We start from the raw sequence: 25,527 nt of genomic DNA on the forward strand, positions 1-25,527 counted from the left end.
GTGTCAGGCGCCATCGCGGGAAAGCCTAACTGTTGGACCTTACGTGCACTGTATCGTGTGCTATTGTTTTTCTTTGAATGGGAGTGGAGGGCGGGGAGCTGGGGCGGCACAGTCGTTTCTGGTCTAGAGCTGCTTACTGCTGAGCCGCCCCGCGTACCCTTGCTGGCCAGCGAGTGGGTTGCTCCGATTCCTTCCCGCACACGTGGAAAGTCGGGGCCCAGCCGGAGGCGTCGGCGGCTGGGGCCCCTTCCCCTCGGGCTCCCTAGGGGAACCCCGTCACAGCCTCAGCAAGCATCTAAGGTGCAGTTTCCTAGCCGCCGCCGGGATCCTGTAGCCGACTTCACTCTTAGTGCGCGGAAGGGGGAGACTCGGCCACCCCTCCGCGAAGCCGCGAGTGGGCGAGTCCGGAGCGGCTGAGCAACTGCCGTGGCTTCCGGTTCCGTTGACAGCTGCACCGGAAACCAGAGACCCGGCTGCAGGACCAGGTGAGAGCCCGCTGGCCTCCCGGCTGGGAGGTGCGGCTCAAGGGCGTGGCGCGGTGGGCGGCTGCTCCGCCAGGCTCCGAGTCCCCGGATCTCCTTCCAAGCTTCGGGACTAAGCGCCCATCTCCAGTCCTCCCTCGGGTTTGTTTTCTCCGCAGACCTCGGCCCGGGCAGGGAGTTGGACCCTTGCATTCTCAGAGAAATTTGAGGAGACGCCCCTACTGGGGAGGTCGCTCGAACCGGCACGTCCCATCCAATCGCGACCCGGCCGAGTTGGAGGTAGCCCGTCACGGGGGATCTGGGAGAAGTTTTCTAGGCAGTGGGAAAAACCCTGAGGTGGAAATAAGCTGATGTTCGAGAAACAGAAAACTAGTGTGATTGGAATATGGCCATTGAGAGGGACAGTGGTAGGAGATGAGGTTGGAGAGGTGGTTTGGAGTCACATAGAACCTTGTAGACCATAAAAACAAGGGTGGTTTTTAAGTACGTGTCATTTTTTTTTTTTTTAATTCTTTATCTTTTTGTTGTTGTGCTGGGTCTTTGTTGCTGCTCATGGGCTTCCTCTAGTTGGAGCAAGCAGGGGCTACTTTTCATTGTGGTGCACAGGTTTCTCATTCAAAGGCGTCTCTTGTAGAGCCTGAGCTCTAGGCACGCAGGATTCATCAGTTGGGGCGCACAGGCTCAGTTGGGGCACCTGGATTGTAGTTGCTCCACAGCATGTGGGATCTTCCCAGACCAGGGAGCGAACCCTGCATTGGCAGGCAGATTCTCATCCACTGTACCCCCAGGAAAGTCCACTCTATTGGTTTTTAAGCAGAGGAGTGATGTATAAGGTGAAGAATGGATAGAGGTGGGGAGTGTAAAAGGTTAAGTGTTGGGCCAGCGGAGGCTGTTCAGTTCTGTGTCAAGCAAAGGGGACTTTCTGTGATTTGCACAAACTTCTCTCCTTACCCGCTCACCTCAGAAGGTGCCCCTCTTGTGTTAGGATACTGAAGACTGAGGACAAGACCCCTGTGCACACACCTTGGTGGGGATTTCATTATTTCACTCATGTCTCCTCCTGCCCAACCAGGACAAGTGTGAGTTGCGGTCCCCTAATTAGAAGTACATGTACTCACTGTGGACCAGGCCATAGGCCTGGGGAGAGAAGATGAGACTGGACTCCAGCCCTGAGCAGCTCACAGTCTAGTGTGGGGAGACAGACATGTGAATGGGCAGTTACTGTGCTGAAGTGCTGAGAACTCAGATGTCTGTGGTATGGGGCACCCTTGATAGAGGTTTGGTTTGTGAAGCAGGGGAGGAGGTAGGGAGATTTCACTGAGGGCTTCATGGGGGAGCTGATGATTAAATGTCATCTTGTGTTCTTGCAGAGAACACTCTAGACATAGGAAGAGTGGCATCTAGACGTAGGAAAAGCCCATGCAAAGGAAGTGAGTGAATGTACAATTGCAGAGGGCTTCTGTGTCAAACCATGGCAGTGAGGAGTAAACGGGTGACAGGATCTGATGTGTTGTTTTGGGGTGATCACCCTGGTAGATAATTTCTGTCCATGTGAGACCTTGGGGAGGAGGGCTTAGGACAATGGAAGTGAAATTCCCTGGATTAATCCTGAAGACAGACTCCCACTCATCCATCCTTGTGCCTGGTGAAGATGACCGACTGTGACTAAGAGTGGCTTACCCTGGACACACTGAATTGACCTCTTGGGCTTTTCAGATGGAATACCTCCAGGCAGTTATATTTTCCCATCTTGTTCATTTAAAAAATTTTTATTGAGGTAATCACACTTGTCAGTTCATGGTACATTTAACTGGTTCACACAGGCCATTTTTCTCCTTGGCATTTGTTTACGTATTTCCCTTTTATCCCTATTCCTCCCTCCGTTCCCTTCATCTCCGCCCTGACTGTAGAAAGCCACTCTCTTATGTGTTTGGTACATATCCTTTTATTTGCGTGTGTCCTTGGTTGTATACCTATATTTTAAAAGTGCATAAATGGTATTCTACCTGGATTTAATTTTTTTTTTTTTTTCCCTTCAGTACCATGTTTTGGGATCTTACTGATGCTGCTGTGGTTTCTCAGTACTACCCCAGGTTCCACAGATGCATCTCCCAGATTTTACTTCCTTGACTTACAACTTCCTCTAGGCTCCTGAGTTGTCTCAAGCTCATGCAGCACTGGGATAAAAATTCATCTCCTTCCTCAGCTTTTAAATTCAGTTTCAAGTTGCTGACGTGGGCTTCCCTTTAATAATCCTGGTATTAGTTGATGTCTGACAGGGTCATACTCTTTGATGTTGGTGAGGTCCTAACCTTTCTTGAGCTGTGTTTATTTTTGGTAAATTGTGATTCTGGTTCCCAGACCCTTTTGGCAAATACTCTTTTGTACTGCCATCTTTCCTAGTTGACCATCTCATAGGCTGTGAGGTTACTTTCCTGTTGCTTGTCATCATGAATCATTGCTGTGTACTTATTCCAACCACAAATATTGGCTGTGTTCCTTTCCTGGTGAGATGATGGCCTGTTAAGCTGGTCCAGAGAGGACTGTGATGCAGACTGCTTCAGAGAGGAGCCTCTGGAGCCAGACTGCCCAGCTTTAGTTCGAGATCCTCTACTTTGCAGCTATGTGACCTTGAGCAGTTTAATATGAATTTCATTTCGTGTTCTGTAAAGTGGGTCTCAGTGTACATGCCTCATAGTGCAGTTGTAAGAATTTAGTAAATTAGTTAATTAATGCCAAGTCATTAGAGTAGTTCATATCACATAATAAGCCCCTATGAAATATTAACTATTAATAGTAATAATTATAGTATATTATTTCCAACAGGTATCCCTGTTATATTTCACTTGTAATGGTTCATATCCAGTTATAGGGTATTTCTTCAGGGAGCATGAAAAGGGGGGCCTGTTTTCTAGACACGGTGATGAACAAATTCTAGTGTGATAGTGTCAGCCATAAGGAGGGAGGACATGAATACATCTTAAGGCCCTGCGTACCATTTCTCCATCACTCATCACCTGTTTGATAAGGAGACACTGGCTGCAGGTTGGGCTGAGATGATGGGGCCAGAACTAACAGTGCTGCTGGGAATGGGAAGAGAGTCTGGTAAAACTGGGAGAATCCCAATGGTCACGTTGGACACAGAACTCTCTTTGTGGTGTTCCTCTGTACCGTTCTTTGAGAGAGAGAACAACTGGCTAGATTTGATCATTTGAGAGGTGCATTTGACAGAACCCTCTCACTTTTTGGGGGGGGGAGGGCTTCCCTGGTGGCTCAGACAGTAAAGAATCTGCCTGCAATGTGGGAGACCTGGATTCAATCCCTGGGTTGGGAAGATCCCCTGGAAAAGGGAACGGCTACCCACTTCAGTATTCTGGCCTGGAGAATTCCATGGACAGAGGGGCCTGGCAGGCTGCAGTCCATGGGGTCGCAAAGAGTTGGACACGACTGAGTGACTTTCACTTTAAATCCTGTAGATGGAGGGATGAGGAGTGAAATCAACTCTATCACTAACATTTTAAGGATTGTCTATGTGTTCAGTGTCACAGGCTGCTCTGAAATGGAAGGGAGCGGTGGCCCAGTGTTGAAGGGATTTAGCAGTGGGACCTCAGTGGTAAGAAAGGTAGGACAAGACAAGTCAACTCTCTTTCAGTGGTATAATGAGAAGGAAAGTTGTGTTGCAACAAGAGATTTTCTAGTCTAGTGGGGGAGGCAGGCCCTCAAACAGATCATTACCCAGTGATCAAAACTGAAATAGAAGGATGCCAAGAGGGAGTGGAGAGAGCCAGGTGGGAGCAGGCTAGGGATAGCTGCAGAATATGGCCTCTGATGGGCCATTTTCTCCAGTAGTTGAGGAGGTGAAGGGTGATAGAGAGTATACCAAGGCATGGAGCTGTGATGGAGTATAGATAGTATTGCCTACTGAGGGCTCTGCAAGGCCTGCTCTCCATTTTGATTTAAAAAAGAGATGAAGGGAATCCCCTGGTGGTACAGTGGTTAAGACTTCATGATTCCACTACAGGGGTCACGGGTTTGATCAGGGAACTAAGATCCCTGCATGCTGGGATCAGGCGAAAAAAGGAAGAGAGATGGATGAAGATTCTGATGAAGAGTTGAAAACAATGAACATAGGAGTAATTTTCTTAACATGATTCAGAAAACCCCTGTCCTCATGTCTCCCTTCACCCTCCAATGGGCACCCTGGCTGGGGGTTATGGAAGCTGTGTACGTATATGATAGGTTGGGAATTTCACATTGAAATATGATATGGGAATGGTAGGGTGGGATCTGGAAGCCCTCTTCACTGCCCCTCTGACCCAGGTGGGGGCCTGACACAGTGGCTGCTATGGAGCAGTGTGCAAGTGTGGAGAGAGAGGTGGACAAGGTCCTGCAGAAGTTCCTGATCTATGGGCAGCACTGTGAACAGAGCCTGGAGGAGCTGCTGCACTACGTGGGCCAGCTGCGGGCTGAGCTGGCCAGCACAGGTGGGTGTCCCCTCATGAGAGTCCCACATCTGCCTCCTTAGGGGCCTAGGAGACCCCAAGGCTACTTGATGACGGAGTTCTGGAAGGATGGTGGTTAGGGCATTGATAACATGGGTCCTTAGGACTCTTCAACAGGGGACAGTGGAAGTCTCTGAACTATTTCAGAAAACCCAACAGAAATCGTTAATTTATCTGAGATCATTTACGTTTAGTTTTCGATTTACTTTTCTATTTTGAATGTTTAAGACATTTTAAGATGTTTTCAAATGTATAGAAAAGTTCTAAGAACAGTATAAAGAGCTCATATATACCCCTTTACTTAGATTCACCAACTGCTAATATGTTGCCATATTTGTTTTGTCAGTTTGCTCATATATTCTTATTACTTTTAAAACCACTAGAAAGTAAGCTGCAGATATTATACAGCTAAGTATGACCTAAGGTCAAGGGCATTCTTTTACATAAGTTCAGTGTAATTATTAAAATCAAGAAGTTAAACAAGCCACTGACTAGTTTCTGGGAGGCAGGAGTAGAAGGTCTGCCAGTTGATGGTAATGGCAGGTGAGGAAACTAATGAGGACTATCCAGTAGGAATTCATGAATATTTGTCAACCTTTGAGAATTCCATTGGTGGTGTGGATGAGGTGCTGAAGACCAAGATGTCTGTTTCTAGAAATGAGATGTTGCAGAAGTTGGACCCACTCGAACAGGTAAAAGTGGATTCAGTTTCTGGCTTACACATTAAATTCAGTGTTTGGGGTTTATCTGGCAACTCATGGAGTCAGTCCTAAGGAACATCCAGTAAAGCAGGAATTGGAGAGAATCAGAATATATGTGAACAGAGTCAAAGAAATAACAGGCAAGAAAAAGGCTAGCAAGTTGGACAGCGGTGCAGCTTCAAGATTTGTAAAAAAATACCCCCTGGGATCCAAAACCTAATAATGCATCCAAAGTTGCCAATAAAGGCAAAAGTAAGAATTAACCTTTCAGTTTTAACGTACACATATTAAAAAGTACATAATTTTTATTGTCTTCCACAAAATAGATGATGATTATGTGGTATTGTAAGTTTTAAATATATCTTTTATTGAATTCATGTATAAAAATTTGCATTTTAAATTTGTAATGCTGAATACTTTTTTCCTCAGTAAGATTGTTACCTTTATTGATTTTCTTATAGAACACTATGAGGTTTTTAACATTGTGGTATATATACATTTTTGAACTTCTTATTTTGTATTGGGGTATAGCCGATTAACAGTGTTGCGATGGTTTCCTGTGAGCACTGAAGAGACTCAGCCATACATGCGCACGTATCCATTCTCCCCAGGGCTCCCCTCCCATCCAGGCTGCCACGTGGGACTGAGCAGAGTTCCATGTGCTATACCATAGGTCCTTGTTGGTTATGTTTTTTTAAATATAGCAGTGTATACATGCGTACCCCAAACAACATTGTGGTATACTTTTTATAGTTTACTGTCTCTTGATCAGACTTACTTTATTAGGTCACTCTTTCAAGTGTCATTTTATAAGCAATTATGAAATTTAAGTTAAATGTTCTTTGTAAACATTTGTCTATTTTTGATGAATAATGATTTTATGAAGTATGCTGAAATTATAAATACATCTGTTTCTACTACATAGTATTAAGAAAGAAAGAAATGACTTAAATGTCCATTTTTTTCTGTGCAGTTAGTTCACTGTGCTTTCACGATTTGAGGAATTAATGCTTTTTGTGATATTTGAAGTATGAAGAGCAGGAATTGGAGAGAATCAGAGTGTGCATGAGCTTTAAGGTTAGTCTTCAGGTCAGGGCAGTTTGCCGCTTGTTTAGTCACTCAGTCGTGCTCAACTCTCTGCGACAACATGGACTGTGGCCCCCCAGGCTCCTCTGTCCATGGAATTTTCCAGGCAGGGTTACTGGAGTGGGTTGCCATTTGCTTCTCCAACTTTGCCACTGTGTCCCTTTTAAAACAAAATATATTCTTGTTAAATTTAAATGGGAAATGAGGTTGTACATTGATGGCTGAATTTGACATAATGGCTCTACCCTATCAGTAAAGCTGTAAATGTGTGGGACGTGTTTTTTATTTTTCTCTTTTGAGTAAATCTTCCCTTGAAATTAGAAAGGTAGGTTTTAGAAATCCTTAGAAATGGAGGAGTTCATGAGTTTTTGGTGCTTATGCATAGTGCCCATAATTCTTTTGGCCTCACTTTTTCAGATTTCTTTTTATTTGTTTCTGAGGCTACAGCAAGTATGTACAATTATTTTGGAACAACTCTGTATGTTATATAATGCCACCACTTAAGCAGAGGAGAAATCCAAAGGAGAGTACATTGTGTTTATATTCTGATTTATTGTTCTGCAATATTTGTTACAGAGGATTCTAAATATTAAAACTGTTTTAATATCTAACTAAGCCCATGAATTTTAATTATATACCATTAATGCTTTCAGTTTTTTTTTTTTTTTTCTAGCTTATTTATTTGGTTGCACTGGGTCTTAGTTTCAGCTTGTAGGACTTTTTAGTTGTGGCATGTGGAATCTGGTTCCTGGAGCAAGGATCAAACCCACACCCCCTGCATTAGGAGCTCAGAGTCTTAGCCACTGGACTACTAGGGAAGTCCCAATGCTTTCATTCTTTGAGTTCATATCATTATATATAGGAATGCCAAGTACAGTAAAGTACTTTAATTTTTGAAAAAGAAGTGTTAAATTTTTCCATGTGATTAATTCTCCATAAGTAGCCTGGAATAAATGGATTTCTTGGTTTATGGTAGCAGGTATGGGAAATGGTAATGGATTTTGTAAAGTGTATTGAACTCTTTCTGTGGCCCATGAAGAGGAAGACGCAGAAAGACAGATGCAGACAGTCTTCTGATGCAGATGTCAGACAGTTTTTGAAGTAGAACATTCACAGTTATTTCACTCCTTTTTTCACCTTCATCCCCTCTAAATTGTAGTTTTTTAAAAAGTAACTTCTTTATGAGTGAAGTAAATGTTAAGATAAAAAATTAAGTGAATATAGCTAATGAATGGCAATGGCACCCCACTCCAGTACTCTTGCCTGGAAAATCCCATGGACGGAGGAGCTTCGTAGGCTAGAGTCCATGGGGTCGCTAAGAGTCGGACACGACTGAGCTTCTTCACTTTCACTTTTCACTTTCATGCATTGGAGAAGGAAATGGAACCCACTCCAGTGTTCTTGCCTGGAGAATCCCAGGGACAGAGGGGCCTGGTGGGCTTCTGTCTATGGGGTCACACAGAGTCGGACACAACTGACGTGACTTAGCAGCAGCAGCAGCAGCAGCTAATGAATATAGCTCATATTTCAATTTGCCATTACCCAGTAATTTTCATAAAGCATTTTATTTCCTGGTCCAGGCTCTGATCTAAGATCAAGCACTGCACATAGTTTCTTGTGTCTGATCTTTAGTTTTTTTAGTCTGGGACATTTCTACCACGTGCTTTTGTCTTTCAGGACATTGACATTTTGGGAACATTAAGGTCAGTGATTTTGCAGAATGTCTCTTGATTTGAATTTGTTTGCTCTTTCCTCATCTTTTTTTTTTTTTTTTTTTTTGCATTTTGGGCAGGATTACTTCAGAACTGATGTGTTTCTCAGTGCATCACATCAGGAGGTACAAGGTATCAGCTTGTTCCATTATGGGTGATGTTAACTTTGATCATTTGGTTAAGATGGTGTCTGCCAGGTTCCTATACCCTAATAATGTTAATATTTCTTTCTTTAGAGTTAATAAGTAATTTGTGGGGAGATACTTTGAGACTATATACATTTGCTGTGCTTCTTCACATTCTGCCTCATTGGTTTTCTCATCCCTTGACAATTCTTGCCTGAACAAATCACTACAGAGTTAGTTTCAACACAGGTGGTTTTTCCTGCTCTATCATTTCCTATACACTTGTTAGTAGGAATTTAACATAAGAAAGAAACTTGCCTATCTTCCTTACTTAAGTTCATGCTCATAAATTCTTATTTTATTCAATGGGTTACAATCCATTACTGTTACTATCAAGTTGTCTAAGATTTGACCAAAGATAACCCCTATTTCCTATGTCATCTTTTTTTGGATTGAGCTATAACTCACATTAAAATTTACCCTTTTAAAGTATACCATTTAGTGGATTTTAGTATATTTCCAGAATTGTACATTCATTACTACTAATTATAGAACATTTTCATCTCTCTCAAAAGAATCCCCCACCCATTAATAATCACTCTGTCAGGTTGGTTTATCTCGCTTCCTCAGTTCTTGTCTGTCACCATAAAAATTTGGAACAATGAACTAAAGGGTTTAAAACAACAAACAAGAGCTCAGTTCAGCCAAGCAGATAGATCTTTTATAAGACACTCACAAGACATGGGAGCAGGCCGGCCCCAAAGGAATTGTCCTCCCCTTGCCTCTTGGCTTCCCCCTTTTTATACTTCCTGTCACCTCCTATTGGTTATGCCCTGTGCAGAATAGGGCTTATACCCACCAATAATCAATGAAAGGGAATGCAAATGGGCGTATGCTCAAGGCCGACTGACAACTGCAAGTTCTGTAACAGCAGGCCCTGGTGTTTACGACTTCCCATAATTCAGCCTGTTTTATATACATATATATATATATATACATGTTATAATATATATATATTCGGCTTCCCTGATAGCTCAGTTGGTAAAGAATCCACCTGTGATGCAGCAGACCCTGGTTCAATTCCTGGGTCAGGAAGATCCACTGGAGAAGGGATAGGCTACCCACTCCAGTATTCTTGGGCTTCCCTTGTGGCTCAGCTGGTAAAGAATCTGCCTGCAATGAGGGAGACCTGGGTTTGATCCCTGGGTTGGGAAGCTCCTTCAGCATATGCTCAAGGCTGATTGACAGTTGCAAGTTATATAAAAGCAGGCTCTGTTGTTCATGTCTTCCCATAATTCACTCTGATAATCATCATATGTACATACACACATATATCCATGTAATAATCATATATATAATCATATATGTATATAATGATATATATATAGAGCGAGGGACAGACTATTTATGAACCCTTAATGGGCTCCTAGCTACCTAAGGTTACTTGGAGAAGCCCCTGTGGTTAGCTTATATCCACTGTGTGCCTGGGATGCATGTGCAGGAGTTGGAAAGGTCTCTGTGGTTATTTTTGTAGCACATCTGTGAGCTCTCCGGGGTGTATCTGGGATGGAGTTTAGAGATCAGCTTGCATCCCATTCTGCCAGGCCTCCCCTGGTTGCTCATGTCTAACTTCCGACCTTGTAACTCCATTTCTGCTTCTCCTCCAGCCCCTGGCAACCACTAACCTACTTTCTGTGGACTGCTCTGGATACTTCATGTAAATGGAATCATGTAATATATGGCCTTTTATACTCTTTGACTTCGTGTGTTTTCAGGGCTCATCCCTATTGTGCCATGAATCATTGCTTTGTTCTTTTTTATGTGCTGGGTCATGTGGTAACTCTCTGTTCAACTTTTTGAAGAGCTGGCACACTGTTTTCCAAAGTAACTGCAACTTTTTGTATTCCCACCAACAATGTATGAGAGTTCCAATTTTCCCCCATCCTCACCCTCGCTTGCTTTTATGTTTTTTTTTTGTTGTTGTTATAGCCATCCTAGTAGGAGGAGGCCCAGCCACCACCTTCTGTTTGTATTTGTCAGGACTCATTCAGTTAAATGTGACAGAAACCTAGCTCAGACCAGCTTAAACAAACACAAAGTGGGGGGTTGGGCTGCTGGATTTATAGTCTCAGGTAACTGAAAGGTCCAGCCCAGTTGGATCTGGGTGCTCATGTGATGCCTTCAATCTACACTGACTTCATTTTCAGAGCACCTCCTCTCTGGAGGTGGCCGAGGTGCTCCAGCAATTCCAGGAGTATACATTTTGTTTGTTTAGCAAGCTGGCAGAATGCATTTCTCTTCCAGGGCTTCTGATCTCAGAGCTGAGACACTCCCTGGTCCTCATGGGTCATGTTATCTTCCCTGGGTCATATTTTCCTCCCTGAACCCAGATGCTACCATCTAAAGAAGGGGCAGAGATGCTGGCTGGAAGAAGGGAGTTGTCTGCTCTTCTCTATTCCAAGCCCCACACACTTTTGGTAGTGCATGTGGTTCACCCAGCCATGGGGGTGGAAAGCACTGTATTGTGAGACAGAAATGTCCTTGTGCTTCCCTGATGGACCCTGGCCTGCCTGGTGTCCTCTGGGTTAGAAGGCATTAATATGGGGATAATACTTTACGATTCAACACCTTCCCACACAGTGTCTCCCTCGAGATGTTAAGGAACCTTCGGTGTGGTGGTGAGGAGCCAGGGCTTCAGATCTGTCACTGCTGTGAGCTCTGGCAAGTTACTGCCTCAGCTTCCTCGGCTGGAGTATAGGCTACTAACAGTGCCGGTGCACATAATGGTAGTGAGGATTAAATGAGCTAAAACCAAGTACTTAACCCACACTAAGTGCCAGAGCATCTTCATTTCACAGCAGCCTCCAAGGCCAGTGCTATCGCCTGTTTTATAGATGAGGAAATGAAGACTCCAGGCAATGAACTGGCTTGTCCCACTTGGCTAATTCCAAGTCATACAGTTAAAGAGTGGCGGGACCCAGAAGAGAGGCTGAGTCTTTCACTCTGGAGTTTAGGGCTGCTTCCCAGGCCGCCATGCTGGCGTTTAGAATAGGGAGGCCTGGACAAGGCCTGCTCCTCTGTGTCCGAGTCCTGACTCATTACCATTGTTTCTCTGCAGCCGTCCAGGGAACCCCTCTCTCAGCTACCCTCTCCCTGGTTATGTCACAGTGCTGCCGGAAGATAAAAGACACCGTGCAGAAACTGGCTTCGGACCACAAGGACATTCACAGCAGTGTTTCCCGAGTGGGGAAAGCCATTGACAGGGTGAGCATGTGGGCAGCTCCAGACTGGAGGCGGGAATACCTGTGGCCGGTGTGTATATAGCAGGGCTCCCCGGGAAGCCGGTGTGAGAAGTGCAGGCCTGAGTCACAGGGCGCTGTCTCTCGTCCTTGTCAGAACTTTGACTCTGAGATTTGCGGTGTGGTCTCCGACGCAGTGTGGGACTCGCGGGAGAAGCAGCAGCAGACCCTGCAGATGGCCATCTTGGAGCACTTGTATCAGCAGGGCATGCTCAGTGTCGCTGAGGAGCTGTGTCAGGTAACGGGCTCACCGGGGAGGTGCTGGGACCTGCCTGTTCTGCTTTCTGCTTGGTAGCATTCTTTACATTAGGACCCCATTATTATTTTTATATCCAGACAGGTCAGTTTATGTACATGACTCAGACATGTGTGTCAGGGGAACACCTGTTCCCAGTGTCTCCAGTGGACAGTTGGCCTGGCAGGGCATCCTCCCCTCTGGACTGCACATGGGGAGTCCAAGGTTTCCGTCAAGACTGTGTGCCTTTACCTTGTTTCCTTAAATGAGTTCATCTCTATTTTATTAAAACGAAAAACAACAAAAATAGTTCATCCATTGCTCCCACCCCCTACCCTCCACTTCTTTTAAGCACCAATCTGTTCTTTGTATTTATGAGCTTGGTTTTCTCAAAAACTTTTTAGATTCCACATGTAAGTGAGATCATACAGTAGCTGTCTTTGTCTGGCACATTTCATTTAGCATAATGCTCCCATCCATGTTATCACAAATGACAGGATTTCCCCACTTTTTTTAATGGCTGAATGCGTGCATGCTCAGTCGCCCAGTCATGTCTGACTCTTTGCAGCCCCGTGGACTGTAGCCCACCAGGCTTCTCTGCGTGGGATTTTCCAGGCAAGAATACTGGAGTGGGTTGCCATTTCTTACTCTAGAGGATTTTCTGACCCAGGGATTGAACCCAAGTGTCTTACGTCTCCTGCGTTGGCAGGTGGGTTCTTTACCACCAGTACCATCTGGGAAGCAATATTTCATTATATATATACATATATATATTTAGATGGTAAAGAATCTGCCTGCAATGCAGGAGACCCGGGTTTGATGCCTGTGAAGGGAATGGCTACCCACTCTAGTATTTGCTTCTGGAGAATTCCATGGACAAAGGAGCCATGGACACAAGGACAGTGGGATACAGTTGATTGGGTTGCAGAGTCAGACTTGACTGAGCGACTATGTATTTATTTTATATATATATATATATATATATATATATATATATACACACACACACACACACACCACATTTTCTTTATCTATTCATCCATAAATGGACACTTAGGTTGCTTCCTTATCTTGGCTATTGTAAATAATCCTGCGGTGAATATGGGGCAGTGGTGCAGATATCTTTTCAAGTTAGTGCTTTCATTTTCTTTGGGAAAACACCCAGAAGTGGGATTGCTAGATCATATGGTAGCTATATTTTAATTTTCTGAGAAACTTCCATACTGTTATCCATAGTGGCTGCACCAGTTTATGTTCCCACCAGAGATGCATGAGGGTTCCCCTTTCTCCACATGCTTGCCAGCACTTATTTCTTGTCTTTTCGATAACAACCATTCTGACAGGAGTGAGGTGATGGCTCACTGTGGTGTTGATTTGCATTGCCCTGATGATTAATGAGGTAGAGCATCTTTTCATGTGCCTGCTGGCCATTTTAATGTCTTTGAAAAAATGTCTCTCCAGATATTGTCTCCATTTTTTTATAAGAATTTTTTCTTTTGCTATTGAGTTTTTATATATTTTGGATATTAGTCCCTTAGGTAACACGATCTGCAGATATTTTTTCCTATCCTGTAGGTTGCCTTTTCATTTTGTTGATGGTTTCCTTTACTGTTTCAGAAGCTTTAAATTTAGTTTGATGTAGTCCTACTTGTTTGTTTTGCTTTTGTTACTTCTTAAATTTATTTTAGAAATCAGTGTCCCTGCCATAAGTGGAAAATAGCTACAAAATATATAGAATACAAAGTGAAATTATGAATTTCTAGCTGGATTTGGGTGTCCGCCAGAGTTCTCAGTGCCTGATAAGCCTTTTCTTAAAAGGGAAGACTAGTAAAATGACAAAGTTGTACTTGTTAGGTGTCAGACGACACCCTGGCAGTGAAAGTAAAGGATGCTTTCCCTTAATGTAATTAGGGGGATTGAAAAAGAGTAATTTTCTCTCCATGCTACTCAGTGTGGGTCTCCAGTACCACAGCAGATGGGGTGGGGTTTGCAGTCTGTCCTCTGGGAGGCCAGCATGTAGCACTCAGCCTCCCAGAACTTGAACTGGGAAAAAGAGGAGTCCAAGGGACTGGCAAGAGACCATGGCCCCTCTCTGGCTTGTCTTTGGTGGATGAGGTTTTACTAGGTGTGGAGCAGAGAAGTTTGGAAACACAGTCCTCCAGTGGTAGATGGCTCTCTCTCCCTCTAGGAATCAACACTGAATGTGGACTTGGATTTCAAGCAGCCTTTCCTGGAGTTGAATCGTATCCTGGAAGCTCTGCATGAACAAGACCTGGGGCCAGCACTGGAGTACGTTGGCCTTTGGTTGGTCCCACAGGGGACAGGGCTTGTCTGCTCTTCGAGTCACCCAGCATACTGGACACACCTCCAGCCCTGTCTCACGGGCCTCACATAAGATTTTGGAGGCCCTGCCAAGCCCCATTCTCTTGCCTTACTAGCTCCCACTCAGCTGGCCTCTTTCTCCCCAGGTGGGCTGTCTCCCACAGGCAGCGCCTGCTGGAGCTCAATAGCTCCCTGGAGTTCAAGCTGCACCGACTGCAGTTCATCCGTCTCCTGGCAGGTGGCCCTGAGAAGCAGCTGGAGGCCCTCAGCTACGCCCGGCACTTCCAGCCCTTTGCTCACGGGCACCAGCGTGGTACGTGCCCAGGTGCTGGGGTGGCCCCTACAACATGCATTCCCTTATGCTGCTCTGCCTCACATGCTATACCGCATCCCCCCCCCCCCGCCAAAAAGATTAGCTAGCACTGGAGCAGAGGGACAAGAGCCTGAGACCCCCTCCTTGACGCAGCTGGAAGGGTGGGGAAGAACCTGAAACCCCTCCCTACGTCACGTTGTGCGGTCATGCTTGCCACAGAAACAGCCCTGAAACCTTACTTCCTCACTGGGTTTTAGGGAAAACTGGCTTTGCCAGAGGGCATTTTAATCCTCGATTGGCCAGGTCATGGGCCTGGGAGCCATGGGGCACAGCCTGCTCCCCATACTGCCTCTGCAGCCCTGCCACCCGAGGGCTGGGGGCAGAGCCTGGAGAAAAGCTGCCTCCTTGCACCCTGATTCCCTTTTGCCTTGTAGAGATCCAGGTGATGATGGGCAGTCTGGTGTACCTGCAGCTGGGTTTGGAGAAGTCACCCTACTGCCATCTACTGGACAACAGCCATTGGGCCGAGATCTGTGAGACCTTTACCCGTGATGCTTGTTCCCTGTTGGGCCTTTCTGTGGAGTCACCCCTCAGTGTCAGGTATAGTCAGCCCTGAGGGGGCAGTACAAGTGGGCGGGCTGAGGGAAACCCAACTTGTCAAGGCCCTGCCCTGTCCAGGGGTGGTGTTTGGTGCCTTCACAGACCTAAACTGGCTGCTCAGTCACTCTTCTAGGTAGGAATTACCTTTCTTTCTAGTACCCCTCCCAGGTGGTGCTTGTGGTAAAAACCTGCCTGCTATGGAGGAAACATAAGGGACGTGGGTTCAATCCCCGGGTAGGCAAGATGCCTTGGAGGAGGAAATGGCAACCCACTCCAGTATTCTTGTCTGGAGATTCTCATGGAGAAAGGAGACTGGTGGGCTACAGTCCATGGGGTCACAAAGAGTCGGACATGGCTGAAGTGACTCAACACACACTACAGCTGGAGAACAGATTTAGAGTTGTGGCCTGGGGTCACCACAAGGTCAGTGGCAGAGTCAGGGTTCCCATTTTGTAAGGTCTCTTGAATGAAGTCTGTGCTTCCTGCACCTCACCTCTGGGTAATCACAGGACCCTCTGACGGCCCAGCCTTCTGGCCACCTCATGTCTCAAACACCACTTCCCTCAGGGAGACTGAGGAGCTGAGTCACAAGTGCTGAGAGCTTTCACTTTGACGGCTCCTTTACAGTAATATTCTCATGGCTTCAAACCAACCCAAGAGTTACAGGTGCTGTTACCCTCATTTTATAGGAAAAAACAGAGGCTCCTAAGGCCTCATAGGGAATGAAGGTCACCTGGACCTGACCCCACCACATATACATGTGTGGTGTATGTACATACAGTGATGTATTTTATTTAGACTGGCCGTGGAACCGCATGGGGCGCATTTGTCTGCCCAGTCATGATAGGCTCCATCCTCCAGTTTCTTCCCATGGACTCTGATTACAGAACATTCTTCCCCAGCATGAACATGGGCACCTTAGGCCGGTTCTGTTTGCACACCTGCTCTGTGTATTGCAGGGGTTTGGCACCCCAGGCTTCAGTCAGTTGGTTCCCCAATCACCCCAATTCAGTGAAAACTGAATCTACTTTTTCCCATTTCTAAGTGCCCTGGTTGATAACCAGTTATAGACGTGCACTGTGATGACGGAATGGGGTACACAGGCAGGATGAGGCCCTTCCGAACATTAGTGTCCCTGTCACACCGAGGATGTATCCGTGGATGAACAGGTATCTGGCCCCTGGATATTCCTTTTGTCCAAATTGTGGGGTGCATTAGAATGACTTTCTAGAGTTAAGACACAGAATCACGTATGTGGCTTTCTGCGTGACCTGAGAGATTTTTAAGGACTGGTTTGATCAAGTGCCACTTTGAAACCCTGTGCTGAGTCATGTACTGACAGTGTGCTGTGCCTTTTGTCTGTCTGCTGGGCTCTTGGTCAGGCTGGTCCCTCCAGCCCCTGCTCTCTGTTCTGCAGCTTTGCCTCTGGCTGTGTGGCGCTGCCTGTGCTGATGAATATCAAAGCTGTGATGGAGCAGAGGCAGTGCTCTGGGGTCTGGAGTCACAAGGACGAGCTACCGGTGAGGCCCAGTGTCGGGGGGAGGCACGGCCTGAAGCACTGGGGAGGACAGCGCCACAGGAAGGGGGACTCACCCCACTGTTGGCCTCCCCAGATTGAGATTGAACTCGGCATGAAGTGCTGGTACCACTCCGTGTTCGCGTGCCCCATCCTCCGCCAGCAGACGTCAGAGTCCAACCCTCCCATCAAGCTCATCTGTGGCCATGTCATCTCCCGAGATGCACTCAACAAGCTCATTAATGGAGGAAAGTAAGTTCCTGGGGTTCTCTTCCACCTTAGGTTGATTCTTCTGCTGGCTGGCCACCTGAGACATTCTTGGTTCTTCTCCCTTTGTAGGCTGAAGTGTCCCTACTGTCCCATGGAGCAGAACCCAGCAGATGGGAAACGCATCATATTCTGATTCCTGCTGGGGAGGAACTTTGTTGCAAGAGGTCTTTCACCCACAAGCCTTGGTCTGTCTCGGTGGGGGTAGTTGGCTTCCGTGAACTGTGGTTCATTTCAGAGCAACTGGCTGAGGAGTGCCACCACAAGCAGGGCCGGCCCTCTAGCAGAGGCCAAGGAGGGAGATGAGACCGCCTACAGCAGGCAGCTGGCTTCTTGACGAACGGCAGGGAAACTGGCGTCTTGTACTCCTGCTTTGCTTCCTGCTCTTTATATTTGCTGTTGACTAAGTGGCAGCTGACAGAATAGCAAAGGACTTGGTGGGCACAGCAGATGTCTTCCATCCCCGCCCTCAGCCAGATCTCTTCCTGCTACACCAAGGCTTGTGTCCACTCCTCCCATTGTATAGCCTCACAGCTCTGTGTGTCAGCTGCCCACTGTAGTCCAGGATAGAACTAAATGCCGTGGTTTTATAACTTTGAGCAAATATATTCACAGGCCTTCTCCTTACTTTGCCTGCCTTTAGCTTCACTGGCAAAGAATTACCATGTGCCCACCGTGCACAGGTGCAGGGCGTGCCGGTTGGGAGCATGGCAGCCACAGAGTGCAGTTGGAAAGAACAAAACCTGCGTGTGATTGGGAGAAAACGCTAGGAGATGGCAAACCCTGGGCAAGATGCTTTTACATATACATAATTGTATTACTTCCCCATTAGAAACGAGGGTGAAGGGATATAGAAAGATGAAATGACTTGCCCAGAAGGGCTCACAGCTTATCAAGAAGAGCGCTTGGAGTTTAAACCAGTTCCAACCCTCAAGCCCAAGGTCCTTCCAGTTTATTGCAGGGTGCCTGAAGCTTGGCTGCTGTGTGTACTGAGTCTGCGCCGGGCCTCTGAGAGCAGGAAGGCACTGTAAGTCTAAAATGTGTGAAGAGATGAGGTTACTGGGGCCATAAAGGCAAAGGAGGAGAGATGGCCTGGGATTCTGCATTAGCTTCAAATACCTACTTAAAATTTACTGTGTGCGGAGGTAAATTGCATCCGTCAGCTTCCCAGAGGCATTTAAGGCTCTCGGGTGGGGGGTGGGGGGGGGAAGAAAAGAGGAATGGGGGTGTCCCCAGCATAGGAACTACAGACTCTATGAAGTGGGTTCTGGGCTCAGCTGGCTTGCCCTGCAGCTCCCAGCTACTCTAGAAGTAGAGTGGAAAGCTCAGGGTGGGAGCAGGGTCCGTTCTCAGCTTGAGTCCAGCACTGACCCTGGTGGCCAAGCATTCACACCGAGCATTATTGAAGTCCTGGGGTCTTCTGGTGAGAAAGGTTACTTCTGCCCTTTCCTCCCCACCAACAACTTGGCCCCACCAGTAGTTGCTGCTTAAAAAAAAAACACCTGCAGACTCACCACATTTTAGTTTTAGGATTTACTTCCCCCACATCACATTCTTGAAACTATCTTCACTGAAGCTCAACAGGAAACAGCACTGTCGGAGAAGATGCTGGCTTTGCTGTTGTGAAGTAGCTGTTGCAGCTGCTTAGGAAGAATACGTGCCTCGGGACCACGGAGATGTCTGAATGTGGGCGGCAGGAGGGCAGCCAACTGGCCCGCCACCAAGCCAACTGTTTTTGGAGCAGGTGCCCAGGTTGTGCCTAAGTTCCTTCACATGGGTGGGGGCAGGGCTTGCACCTCCTCTAGGCACTCGTCATAGGCCTCCTGGTATTCCTCGTGGGGCTTGACCATTATCACGCAGGTGGGGCGCTTAGAGCCAGCGGCTGCACCCAGGTCCTGCAGAGAAGGAAGAAAGGCTGTTTGGAACAAAGGCCACACAACCTGTGCACCAAGGAGTCACAAACTGTTGGTCCACCAGCCTAATGCAGCCCACAGACATGTGCCAGTCAGCCAATGTTAACATTTTGAATTGGTTGCCACCATCTAAACTCATCAGACTTTCAAGCTGTGGTCCAGCGACACTGGGCCTACAGTTCCATAGGGCAATTGTGAAAGGGCTCCAGCTCAGTAGGGGCTGTCCCCTTAAGCAGGGCCTGTGCTTTCCAGGGCCCTGCTATTCCCCACCCCTTGGAGCCCAGACCTGGCCTCTGCTATGTAAGGGTAAGGACAGCTGCAGGTCCCTAGAACATCCCTTCTGAACACTGCACCCACCTAACAGGACTGACACGTTCAAGTTCACCTTCTGTTTCATTCCCACAGTCCCATTTTACAGGGAAGTAGAAGTACAGAGAGGTGACTTATCTGCATTCCCTCATCTGGGAAGCAGCAGAGCCAAGAATCCATCCAGGCCTGTCTCTAGCTCCAGAGCTCATGCTGTTTGCCACTATGACCTGCTGCCACCAACCTGATCCCAGGCCCTCTTCTGTGCTGAGCAAGATCAGGGGCTCAGGGGCTCCTTACCGTCTTAGAGGGGATATAGACATACGGTAAATTCCGGTCTTCACACATAACTGGGAGATGGCAGTATACCTCAATGGGTAACGTGTCTCCTGCTAAAACCATAATCCTGAAATAAGAGAAATCACTGTCACTCCCAGCTTGCTGGTTTCCTTTTCAGTCATAAGGGAAGCCTCTGAGCTGGGCCTTGGGGGTTACAGAGATGGGTAAACAGGCCCCTGCCCTCAAGGAGCCCCATCATATATGTCTCCCAAACTCAAGAAATGCATTCAGATTTGTTTGGTGAATGCATTCCTCTGAGGAGGTGATCTCTGTTGCCTGGCAACAAGTAAATGCCACCAAGTGTGACAAAAGGTACTGTACCAGGACAGATGAAGTATGAGAGATGCTAAGGAGTAAGAGCTCAGCTTTCCTTGGACAATCAAGAAAGGAATCAGGAAAAACACTTTAGAGGAAAGCTGAATGATGAACATCTGTCAGGCAGCCCATGGAGGGGCTTTGTTGCTGCCAGTCACTAAGTCATGTCCTACTTTTTGTGACCCCATGGACTATAGCCCGCCAGGCTCCTCTGTCCATGGGGTTTTTCCAGGCAAGAATACTGGAGTGGGGTGCCATTTCCTTCTCCAGGGGATCTTCCCAGATCAGGGATTGAACCTGCATCTCCTGCCTTGGTAGGCAGATTCTTTACCACTGAACTACCAGGGAAGCCCATAGTGGGGCTGGGGGCAGGGAAAGCATTTAAGGTTGAGAGAATCAGAAAGATACCAGATACACAGGGGATGGCTGTTGCTGGGAGCCAGGGATGGCTTTGGAATCCAGGATGTGGAGATAAGGCTGACAAGAAGGCTAGAAAAACTAGTCACATGTAAGGGTCTTGAGTGCTTCAAGGCTCATTCCTAAGAGTGATAGGGAACCAAGGAAAGCTTGCCAGAGAATCTGTAACTGTTCTAACTGACCAGGTGATGGGGTTCTGCAACAAGGGCCTCAGGAGCCCTGATGACAGCAGAAGAGTCTGTTCTGGGAGAGAGGAAAACACAAGGAAAGAGCTCTTGGGTTCAAAGCAGTATGTCCACACTCCCTAGCTTTCCTTTGGCTCATAGACTCTCCTCTGCAGGCTCCACTTCCTTTGAGTAGCCTTTGTTGTTTTTAGCCGTGCTGTGCAGCTTGTGGGATGTTAGTTCCCCAACCAAGGATGGAACCCTGGCCCACTTGCAGTGGAAGCATGGAGTCCTAACCGCTGGACTGCCCAGAAATTCCAGAGAAGCCTTTCAATGCTGGTATTCCCACAGCCTGGTCTTTCTGCTCCGTCAGTACGTTCTCTCAGCTGACCCCATCTGTAGCCAAGGCTTTAAGTGCCAACTCTATATTTAGACAACTCCCAAATCTATTCTCTCCAACCCAACCCTATCCCAAACTGAACACCCATATAGCCACCTGCCTATCTGATAGTTCTGCTAGGGAGAGGGTTTCCATGTTTAAAAGGCACCTTGAAAACTTGTCTAAAACCAGACTCGTGATCTTCTCATACAAATCTGGCTCCCTCACTGTTCACTGTCTCAGGGAATGGGCCCTCTGTCCATCTGCCTGGAGCCCACACCTCCTCACTCTGTATGCAAAAGTCCTCTCATCCATCCACTTTAATTCTCTCCATCTCTGCCATCAATAACCCAATCAAAATTGCTCTCATCTCTTCTGCACCTGAGTAGCCACCTATCTCAATTTCTCCATCTATTTTTCCACCTCTGATCTTTTCCAAAGTTGCCAGAAAAACCTTCTAAAGATGTAAACATAATTATGTCACCCCTCACTTTAACACTCATTGGCTTCCAAAACTCCTGAGTACAAAAACTAAACTTACAATGGCTTATTAGAGTCCTATGAGAAGGTAGCACTTCTATCCACTACTACCCTCTCCTGCCCTGGAATCTACTTTCTTCTGGCAGAATGCCCCCCAAACCTGGAAGCCACAAACGAATCCTATATCTTCAGACCTCAGCTACTCCACCTAGGTCAGACTCCATAGAGCACCAAATCCTCCCAGCATTATTTAGCTCTTGAGCACCTACAATGTACCAGGTGCTTCTGAAAATAAAGCAGTGAGAGGCTTTATTCTGTTCTCAAAGAGCTTACTTTCTGGCCTGAGTGAGAGAGACAGGGAACAAAAATGCAAATAATTTTCAGATCCTGAAAAATGCCCAAAAGGAAAGCTGTAGGATAATGAAGTCATTCTCGCTGCACCCTGTACTCTTCCTTCATGCTCACCCATGACAACTTGTACTTTTGTGTGTATTTGGTTACTGCCATTGTCTCCCCATAGCACAGTGCCTGAAAAACAGTAGACACTCGGTAAATAGTCGCTAAGTGAATGAAGCTGGGATCAATCCTAAGGAAGTTGGCTTATACGATTTGGTTCCCCTGGAATTCACCTTCCCCAAGGTGTCCCTTTGAGCTCTTGTAAGTGGTATCGACATCTGTACGGAATGTATCTTCTGCATACGACCCAAGTCGGAGCACTTTTACCAACTACCTGTTAAGCAGCAGGATACCATCGAAACCCGGCGGAGGGTAGGGGGGATTCTTACCCTTTCTCGCCTTTGTTGATAAATTTCTGAACCTCCTTCACCCCGCGCCGAATCTGCTTCTGCTTCACGGCTGCAACGACAGAACAATCAGTCGGGGGGGGGCCTCGGCCTGCCACCCGCGTCCCGCCCCGGCTCGTCGTCCACCGCACCTTTCTTGATGCATTTGTAGAGCTTCCGCGTGAGGCGGCGAGAAGCCAGAGGCTGCGCGATGGGGTTCAGATTCACCAGCAGTTCATGGTAAGTGCGCTCGCCGCAGCACGCGTCCGCCTGAGCCTCCGGCCCGTCCGGATCTGCCTTTATTTTGGTCATGGCAGCGACTGTGGCAACCTAGCACTCAAGGCACAAGCCCATGCGGCCGGCACTTCAGAAATCACTTCCGGGTCATGCTACTCTGCGGGAAGAGGCAGTGCAACATAGCCAATTAGGAAACAGGGAGCGCCGAGAGGTGGAGTCTTGGCCGTGGGGGCGGGGCCACTCCCACAATGCAGGCGGGGCGGAAGCGATTTAGGGCGCCAGTCGGCAGGCAAGCTGTGAATTTGGGCTAACTCGGCAAGATAGTGAAAGGCAGAGGAAAGGCGTGCTACAGTCCATTGAGTCGCAAAGAATAGCACACAACTTCGCGACTAAACAACAACAACGGAGGGCCTATGAGGCGAGGGGCGAAGGCCGGAAGGAGGCGGGCCCTGGAGGAGGCGAAGAGGGACTAGGATCCGGGCTTGGGTTTGTGTGAGAGTTTAGCGTCACAGGTGTAGGCGGTGCAAGGAGGAAGCTGTACCTGTAGGGGCGTGACCGCATCTAAGCGGACAGGAGCCCTGCCTAAAGGGCGGGGTCTGCGACCAGAGTTGTGGAATGGGAAGTCTTCGGTGTGATTCCAAACCTCAGAATCTGATCCCTCACTTGGGCAGTTCCGATCCCCATCTCGTGCCAGGTCCTGAGTTGGTCCTGGGTGCTGTACCCTAGGTGCCAAGGTTAAGGTAAAGCCTGGCACTGCTTGCGATTTCTTCATTCTAGCACGGTTCTCACACTCTGTTTTCTCTTTATTGGCAAGAGATGGAACCATTCACTCACTAAGCGCCTCGGTCTAGACCGCTTTTCTTCGGAGAACTCGGTACCACCCTTCCCGCAGAAATCTGCTCAGCTGTTAATCACGGGAGAGAGTCTCCTGACCAACGTACCCCAAATTAAAGTTCTTTGCCTACCTCCCGCCGGCATCCTCTAACCCTCTTGTTTTCTTCGTAGTTCCCGCCACTGCCTGGCATCACACCCACAGAAGGCATGACGGAGACCGCTGAGAGGGAAGACAGTGTGAACACGGGCTGAGGGTGGGGAAGTGCGCTGAGTAGGCGGCGCTTTTGCAGTTAACTCTAGAGGATTAATTGGGCTACCCTGGTGGCTCAGATGGTAAAGAATCTGCAGGCAATGAGAGAGACCCGGGTTAGATCCCTGGGTTGGGAAGATCCCGTGAAGAAGGAAATAGCAACCCACTCCACTCCAATATTCTTGCCTGGAGACTCCCATGGACAGGGGAGCCTGGAGGGCTACAGTCCACGGAGATCGCAAAGAGGCGGACACGACTGAGCGACTGACACACACATACAGTGCTGGGGAGGTCAGCAGGCCTAGACCGGGGTGGGTCTTGTACCTCTGACTTATTTTTTGTACTCTGTCTTGGAACGTTGGATGAATATTTGTTGTTATTTAGTCGCTAAGTCGTGTCTGACTTTTGTGACCCCATGGTTATAGCCCACCAGGCTTTTCTGTCCATGGGATTTCCCAGGCAAGAATACTGGAGTGAATTGCCATTTCCTTCTCTAGGGAATCTTCCCAACCCAGGGATCAAACAGGCGTCTCCTGTATTGGCAGGCAGATTCTTTACCACTGAGCCACCAGGGAAGTGAATCATTGCTATACATCAGTTGCCTTTGATTATGTGGTGATAGGCGGGCCATTTCTGTGGTAGTGGAACAGGCCATAAAGTGGTACTTTAAAAGTCTGCAGGTGGCCTTGACAGCAGGGGACAGTTAAGCCAACTGAAAACCTGAACTTTTAACCCTGAAACCAAGTGCAGCCGTTACATAAAAAACAAGTACTCTTGTTTTCAGACTTTAAACTTTTTATTTGTATTGGGATATAGCTGGTTAAAAATGTTGTAGTTTCAGGTGAACAGGGAAGGAACTCAGCCATACATATACATGAATCCATTCTCCCCTAAACCCCTCCTCCCATGCAGGCTGGCACATAACATTGAACAGAGTTCCTTGTGCTATACAATAGGTCCTTGTTGGTTATCCGTTGTAAATATAGCAATGTGTACCTGACCTTCCCCAAATCCCTAACTATCCCTTCCCTCTGGCAACCATAAGTTGTTTTCTGAGTTTGTGACTGTCTTTCTGCTTTGTAAGTTCATTTGTATAATTTCTTTTTTGAATCCACAAAAAGGGATGTCATATGGTATTTCTCCTCTGTCTGACTTACTTCACTCAGTATGACACTCTTTTGGTCCATCCATGTTGCTACAAATGGCATTATGTCATTCTTTTTAATGGCTGAGTAATATTCCATCATATATATATTATCATATCTTCTTTATCCATTCCTCTGTTGATGGGCATTTAGGTTGCTTCCATGTCTTGGCTATTGTAAACAGTGCTGTAATGAACACTAGAGTGCATGTATCCTTCCAAATCATGTTTTTTTCCCAGATATATGCCCACGAGTGGGATTGCAGAGTCATAGGATAGCTCTGTTTTTAGTTTTTTAAGGAACCTCCATCCTGTTCTCCATGGTGGCTATACCAATTTACATTCCCACCAACAGTGTAGGAGGGTTCCCTTCTCTCCACACCCTTTCCAGCATTTGTTGTTTGTGGATTTGTTGATGATAGCCATTCTGACTAGTCTGAGATGATGTCTCATTGTAGTTTTGATTTGCATTTCTCTAATAACTAGCGATGTTGAACATCTTTTCATGTGCCTATTGGCCATCTGTATATCCCCTTTGGAGAAATGTCTATTCAGGTCTTCTGCCCATTTTTTGAATGGGTTGTTTGTTTATGCTGTTAAGTGTCATAAGCTATTTGTAAATTTTGGAGACTAATCCCTTATCAGTCACGTCATTTGCAAATATTTTTCTCCCAGTCTTTGAATTGTCTTCATTTTATTTCCTTTGCTGTGCAAAAGCTTTTGAGTTTAAGTAGGTTCCATTTATTTATTTTTGGTTTCATTTCCATTATTCAGAGAGATGAATCAAAAAAGATGTTGCTGTGATTT

General features: G+C 46.9%; 2 protein-coding genes across 5 annotated transcripts; one reads left to right on the plus strand and one right to left on the minus strand.

Moving 5' to 3' along the window:
• The first annotated feature begins 490 nt into the window (after positions 1 to 490).
• On the plus strand, positions 491 to 17,787 carry RMND5B (required for meiotic nuclear division 5 homolog B). Of its 4 annotated transcripts, XM_052643326.1 has the most exons (11): positions 491 to 761; positions 4,803 to 4,966; positions 8,564 to 8,615; positions 11,727 to 11,872; positions 12,005 to 12,145; positions 14,331 to 14,431; positions 14,611 to 14,777; positions 15,212 to 15,377; positions 16,795 to 16,897; positions 16,991 to 17,145; positions 17,233 to 17,787. In XM_052643326.1, the coding sequence occupies exons 2-11, from the start codon at positions 4,889 to 4,891 to the stop codon at positions 17,294 to 17,296; spliced, it is 1,173 nt and encodes a 390-aa protein (XP_052499286.1). In that variant the 5' UTR covers positions 491 to 761; positions 4,803 to 4,888; the 3' UTR covers positions 17,297 to 17,787. The 4 variants fall into 4 exon arrangements, with proteins under 4 accessions (XP_052499286.1, XP_052499285.1, XP_052499288.1 ...); XM_052643325.1 differs by lacking the exon at positions 8,564 to 8,615; XM_052643328.1 differs by lacking the exon at positions 491 to 761 and having other exon boundaries at positions 4,838 to 4,966; positions 11,777 to 11,872.
• Positions 17,788 to 18,674: 887 nt separating this feature from the next.
• NHP2 (NHP2 ribonucleoprotein) lies at positions 18,675 to 22,615 on the minus strand. The gene is made up of 4 exons (XM_052643772.1): positions 22,408 to 22,615; positions 22,259 to 22,328; positions 19,680 to 19,785; positions 18,675 to 19,055 (listed from the first exon to the last, which is right to left on the minus strand). Exons 1-4 carry the CDS (start codon positions 22,565 to 22,567, stop codon positions 18,930 to 18,932), a joined length of 462 nt encoding a protein of 153 aa, XP_052499732.1. The 5' UTR covers positions 22,568 to 22,615; the 3' UTR covers positions 18,675 to 18,929.
• Positions 22,616 to 25,527: the final 2,912 nt, after the last annotated feature.

Source organism: Budorcas taxicolor, chromosome 7 (assembly GCF_023091745.1).
Source record: "Budorcas taxicolor isolate Tak-1 chromosome 7, Takin1.1, whole genome shotgun sequence".
Taxonomy (NCBI): domain Eukaryota; kingdom Metazoa; phylum Chordata; class Mammalia; order Artiodactyla; family Bovidae; genus Budorcas; species Budorcas taxicolor.